Here is a 6,664-nt window from a genome sequence, read left to right on the forward strand (position 1 = left end):
TAGTTCAGGGCTGCACTGCACTACTGAAGTTGTGTGACTTCTTGTTCAGCTGGCTTGCCTTGAGCAAACTTGGAATGGGAGCAAAACAAGCTCAGATATGTCTGTTCAGCCCAACACAGACAGATCCACAACCAGTGAGAGTGGGAATTATATGGCATAAGAGTCCCAAGTCACACTCCTGGAAATCCCTCTCAGCTGTCACCTCATTTGAGGGCAGCTCTGTTCTGTATAATGTCATTATTTCACTTGAACCATGTATGGTTGGTTACTCAGGTTGATTGAGATCCAAATTGTGTTCCTTGACCCAAGGTCCTGGAAGGTTTGATGGTAACAGATGTTTTTAGAACATGGCTAACAGGTAGTGACATCACCTACTACGGCCCCTTGTTCCTTCTTCTCTCCCTTACAAAAGCATGGAGCATACTCCATATCCTCTCTTGCTGGGAAGGTTGAAACTTGTATTTCCTACCTCCCAACAGACTGCTCAGACTGCAGGATGATCCAGGTGGACAGATTCCACCTTCCCTATTAGTAATACAAGTCCCTCTCATTCTTTAACATCATGATTACTGCTCTGCTGCTTCAGTTTTTCATCATGAGAAAGGAAGGGTTCCACCATCTGTTCCAAAAATTATGATGTATTTTATAATAGTCAATTGACAGATAAAATCCAGAAGCAGATTATAAATGGTATCAGGATTAGATTCCTGGTTCTTCAAGAACAAAGCTTTTAAATTGCAGTTTTAAATGTGCCATTTCAAAATGTGACTTTTGATGTGGTACAACAAACACAGCAGAGTGAGGCTTGGGTTACTGCAGTTCTTTGTATCATTTTAAGGAAAAATTAAAGCTAGTATAGTATGATTTTGGTTGGTTTACAGCCCTTAACAAGCATTAATTCTACAGAACTAATTTGCTTTATATGAAATTAGCAAATTCTAGTCTAGTCACAGGTAAGTTCTAAATTGGCAGCTACTCTGAAAAACTAAGACCCTACTTAGTTCAGATTTAGGTCCCACCTAGACTAGGGTATGGAAGCTGGGACTCATGCAAAGATGCACTGCCTGCAGTCTGATGTCAAGTAGGAAACAGAGCTCTTATTATTAGGCTCAATGCCTACTAAAAATAGGACAGTCTGTGAAAACACCTTTTATTGACAATGTTTTTCAAACACTTCAGTTCACAAATACTGTGCAGAAGCTTCATCCTCTGTGAAACAAAATTATTTGTCACAAATTACAAAGTTTGTGGATTAACAGGGAGTGCTTGCCTGAACAGATCTGTAACTGTTTTCCCCTGAAGCATAAGCAAAACACTTATTTTTGTATAAAAATTTACAGAAGCAGTAGAAAACTATTTTCAACTCCATCTCTTTTACTGTTGGTTTCAACATAACATGAAGATACTTGGACTTTCTTCAGTGGTATGGTCAGTCTTCATATTGTACCTACTGCTTGGCCTCTGCTTCCATCTGAGCTTCTTGGGATTCTTCAGCTTCTGAAAGTTTTTCATCATCTAAAATTCAATGTTACTGTTAGTCAAACATGCTTGGTCATATTTATAGACCATAGTGAATAGCTGTGTCCCACTTAAATATTTCACTTTGATTGCCTTAAGTGTGTAGTTGAGTATCTTATTATATAAAATGCTATATCTGAACAAACAAAAAAAATCCTTTAAAGTTTTAAAGGATGTTATCTGTAACAGCTGTTACTGGAAACATGGGGTAAATTCTATAGTATCAGTTGAAGCAAACAGTACCAGATTGCTTCAAATCACATGCCTTCCCTTTGCCTCCTAATGGTTTATTTAATTCAGACTGAACCTGTGCCTTCCTCTAAACTGCTACTTCCTTCACAAAATCCTGGAAGCTGAAAGGTAATTTATATATTCATATGAAAATGCATTTTAAAGACTAATACTTAAGCAAGTGTTAGTAACACATAATAACAATAACCTTCTGCTAAAGTGCACCTAGGATTAACAGTTCATTCTGCTTAAGAAGATCTAGGCAGCCTTAGAGAATGAAAGTCTGCTCCAACAGCCATCTCTGCATCTAATCAGGTCATGCTCAGAGGCTATGCCAATTGTCCTGCCTTAGACAGACACAGCAAATATCCAGCAAATGATATTTAAAACAATATTATCCATACCAGAGCATGAAAAGTTAGTGCCAATTTGCAAATATTAAGTCTTCGTGTGACAAAAGATGAGTATGACTAACTCCTGAATTTAGCTCGTGTATGACAGTTTTAGCCCCTGCTCTATCACAGACTCCCTCAGTAGGTCAGTCATTAACCTTTCCTGTATTCCAATTTCTTTTTAGTAAAGCCTCAAACAGTACCATGATAGCAGTGACACATTCAAAGCTACTGAAACAGGGATTAAACAAGTAAGTTTGGACATAAGCACAAGAACACTTTTCTGTAAGCAATACTTCCTCTGTTTAAAAAAAACCACCTCAAATTGCTATTTTCCATCCCCACATTTTAAAGAGTTCTGCTGCCTACAGATTAACCTGAAGCTTGTCAGGAAATGACAGAGTGGTTAGTTTGTAGAAGGAAAGAAATTCTGAGCAGTCTCAGGCTCTGGACTACTACTGTGGAAAAAAATGCTGCTGATGCAAGAGGTCACCAACCTCAATTGCACAGAGCTATCCCACTGCTGGAAGCTGTGATTCCTTTTGATCCACTGAAACCCAACCCAATTATATCTATTACCTCAGAACAACACTTACTCTCCAGGGTTTGCTGAAGTTCATGGATGGTGCTCAGGAGAACATGGAACTGCTTTCTTCTCAGCTCCAACTGGAATAATAAAATAGGTATTGTACGAAACAGAGAGCACATACAGCCAAACAACCCACAGCAGATTCTCCATTCACTGTGTTCCTAATGTTTCATTCTGTAACAATCTCTATGAAAAACCTACCTTATCTTCAACATTTTCTTTAATGTGAGAAAGATTTTGCAGTTCTTTTCCCAAAGCTTCCAGCTGCCTGGAAAGAAATTGTCACAGCAGTTTTTAAAAGTTCTGCAAAATTCTTGCAAAACAGATCTGAACTAAATAGAGGAAAAATAACTATTAAATAAGCAGCAGTAAACAAAACATAAGTGAAATGATATAGAGGTAAGGCCACTTCATGTAAATGTTACACTATTATGTTCTACACCTGTCTTTTCAGGATTTTTACAAAAAACTAGGCATCTAAGCTGCAATACAGTGGTACACTAGGCATTTGGATTGTAACAATTCAATCCTGCCAGAACGTTATTTATTTGACCATATGATGAAATAAAGAGGTGGGTTCATAGAATCACAGAATATGCTGAGTTGGGACCATGGTCCCACCATGGACCACCACAATCCTTTTTGAGGTAAGGCAAAGAACAGCAGGAACCATAATGTACATTCCTTTTCAAATGAGGATGGAGCTCCAACTCTTACATGCAAACCTCCAGTTTGGCCCTTCTGCTTTTCCTCTAATGCCTACCTTAATTTATGCTCCATGCAATGAGAACAAACTGTTTCTTTAAAGGTGAAGGGGATTGAGGCTGATTATCCTTGATTAATCAGCAGGCAGAGCCATAGAGGGGTCAGCAAGGAAATCAAACTTTTTTTTCTGAAGCACCGACAGCTGCTGCAACTAGTCTGGGTAGGGAATCACAGAAAAGCCTCCAGTCCTAAGCACCTCACTGTGGATGGGAAAAGGTCTATTTCAGTGCTACCTGAGGGTGTTGTCTTTTTTTGAGCCAGCATGCTTGGTATCTCAAAGGGAATGCCTGAGAGAGGGTTGGGTGTCACATCATTCCTTTCTTTAATGGGAACAGACTAACAGCTTATAAATTCATTGTTTGACATAACTGATTTTGCTAGTATTTGGTTTTCAGTTTCTGAAAGACTTCTGTTTGGCCAAATCTTGCTGTTTACACCATGCTGTCAGGTGTAAGCAGTCTGTGAGAGAACATCTATATTTTTTTTCCAGCCAACATCCAAGCTACATTTGGAATTTTACTCCTTTTATTTTACACTCCAGAGAATCTTTGCCTAACCTTCTCATTTTTCTATGTCCTTTTCTAAGACTGCCATTTCTTGGTCCTCTGAACAGCTCTTCTGATACTGCATCTAATTACACTATGGGCACTGTGATTTAGTAGTTCAGCTCCTGTCACTTCCTGAATTGGCTCCTGTGCATTATTTGTGACTAAGCTGTTAACAGCTTCTTTTGTGCTGTATGACTAGTTATTCCAAGAAACAGACCCTTGGAAGCATTAAGAACTTTTCTGAACTTTGTCCTATTGTGCCATATAGCCTGCAAAAGCTGTAAATGTAACTCTTGCAATAAACCATGATGTCTCTCCTCACAGGAAGTTATCTCAAGTGTTTTTATTGATTAAGAGTCCCATGAAAAGTGTGGCATTGTTAGTGAGGCTTCCTCTGTTCTGATTTAAGGGTGGCCCTTGCTTCATTGTATGATTTGCTGCATACTTTCCTATACACTGCATTCTTACCAGCTGTAAATTACCTACCAGCTGTAAATTACCACCATTTCTAGCTTTGCTTAAGAAACTTATGCTTGGATGTGTTAAGCAATATTAGAACAACCCCTCCAAACCTAAACAACCTGCATTCTTTTAAGATAAAAAGGTATCTTTTATTATAGAATTATGGAGTGGTTTGGTTTGGAAGGTACCTTAAAGTTCATCTAGTTCCAAGAACCCTGACGTAGACAAGGACACTTTTCACTACACCAGGTTGTTCACAGCCCTATCCAACCTGGCCTTGAACACTTCCAGGAATGGGGCATCCAACTTTTCTCATTGAGTTGTTTCCATTCTTAATTGATTTATCCGAAAAACTTCACTTTTGATAGTTTATTAAAGCCTCACTTGATAAATGTCACATGCTGATTAATGAGGTAGGAAGTAATGAAGCCTCATGAGAATTGCCTGTAACAATCCAAGTTGTGGTGATGAAATCAAGGCACAGAAAAACAACATACAAGAAAAGAATGTGTGGCATATTGTCAGCGGTTTATAGCTATAAAAATGCTATTATTAGAGTAATAGTATAATCAAAACTCTTCCTTTTGCTATGAAAGGCCCTGGAATGTGAAGACAGCCTCCCTCAGGAACGTTGCTGAAAGTGGCAACAGGATAGGCACAAGCTGCACTGAAACGGGAACAGTAACCCCAAGCTACATCTTTTAATCAGCTTAAGAAGAACAAACTCATAGATGCAGTAAGTCTTGGAATGTTTCTGTGGCTTGATAAAGTTAAAAAGATTATCTCCCCACAACTGCCCCAAAAGCACAGACAGCGATCCAAATCCAGAATGTGGCAAGCAGCACTGGAAGTTACATGCAAGACGAGTTGGACAACAGGCAGGTCTAACCTGCATGCCAGGGCAGGTTCTACTGTGGCACACAACACAGTAATTCGTAACCAGGCATGCAAGAACACCTACTACAAAGAAAACATTTTTAAAAAAAAAAACCACGAAGAGCTTTCTCTCATGCCACCTTACTTGGCTTGTGTGTTATGTATTTTGAGCAACTACTGAATCGCTCGCTGGCACATCTTACAGCAATTCCTCACCCTCTCTCTTTGCTGAGCAACTCATCCCTGGTAAACTGACATGAGATGCGCATTGACATTTGAGTTCACTTATTCACCTTAACAGTGGAAAAATTTCAATGCCAAAACAATTAGCAATGCTTCTGACCCATACAGATGGAGATGAATTAAGGAAAGCTGGTAAGGGCATGGAAAGCCAAGTTTTACTTATGTCAAATGGAATTATAGAAAAATGAGGAAAGGTCAATCTGCAACCAAGAAGATGTCAAATCTGGTGACTTTAGCTCACTGGTTTATTATAACTTAATGTGGTTTGGTACTTACTTCAGTGTTTCATGTCTGTCTGGATGGTGCTGTATGACTTTGGCCAATGCATCATATTCTGAAAAACATTTAAATAGTTAACTTAAATAATTCTGAAAATATTGATTCAAGAACCAAAACTCAGGTACCATAGAATGGCAGATTCTTTCTCCTTCTTGAGAAACTGTTTTAACAAATTTGTACATAACACCTTACATCTATGAAAAAGCACCTGCAAATATACCTATATAAAGATGTGTATGATTTTTACCATGCTACAACATTTCGAAGGAGATGATTACATCCAAAGAGATTTTAAATAAACTATAGATATGATTATAGACCATGATCTACTCATTCAAACTTACCTAATGCTAGAGATCTGTAAAGGATAAGGCCAGAAAACATGACCTTTGGATAGCTCTGCATGGCTGCAAACTTGGTCTTTGTGTATGATTCATAAGCATTTGGGTTTAGATACAAACTAATTTATATGTACAGAAAATGATGCACATATGTTACACACAAACATGTAAGATTTCTAGGTAAAGTACAAAATGCTGCATGGATTTTTTTAATTTCTAGGATTTTTGTAAAAAACTATTAGAATTTGAGAACAGTATTATGGTTACACAGGCAACTAACACAGCCACTTCCTGATAGTAAGACTGTATATATGCCAACTACCTCATTCACATGGAAAAGTCTGTGCTGCAGAGTGGACAGGACAGAACAAGATGCAAACACTTCAGAGCTGTTTTGTGAAGATGTAAGGACTCTACATT

General features: G+C 38.3%; 1 protein-coding gene across 2 annotated transcripts in view; it reads right to left on the bottom strand.

Moving 5' to 3' along the window:
- Positions 1 to 625: 625 nt before the first annotated feature.
- THOC7 (THO complex 7 homolog (Drosophila)) overlaps positions 626 to 6,664 on the bottom strand; it is an 8,197-nt gene continuing 2,158 nt past the window's right edge. The window contains exons 4-7 of one of the 2 annotated variants that reach the window (XM_009081080.1): positions 5,901 to 5,958; positions 2,932 to 2,998; positions 2,738 to 2,807; positions 626 to 1,515 (exon numbers count right to left, since the gene is read on the bottom strand). In XM_009081080.1, the coding sequence (XP_009079328.1) occupies positions 1,448 to 1,515; positions 2,738 to 2,807; positions 2,932 to 2,998; positions 5,901 to 5,958 (263 nt within the window). In that variant the 3' untranslated portion in view covers positions 626 to 1,447. The remainder of the gene's footprint in view (positions 1,516 to 2,737; positions 2,808 to 2,931; positions 2,999 to 5,900; positions 5,959 to 6,664) is intronic. The other variant, XM_009081079.1, reaches the window with a different exon arrangement.

The sequence above is a fragment of the Acanthisitta chloris genome, unplaced genomic scaffold, assembly GCF_000695815.1.
Source record: "Acanthisitta chloris isolate BGI_N310 unplaced genomic scaffold, ASM69581v1 scaffold7168, whole genome shotgun sequence".
Lineage (NCBI taxonomy): Eukaryota > Metazoa > Chordata > Aves > Passeriformes > Acanthisittidae > Acanthisitta > Acanthisitta chloris.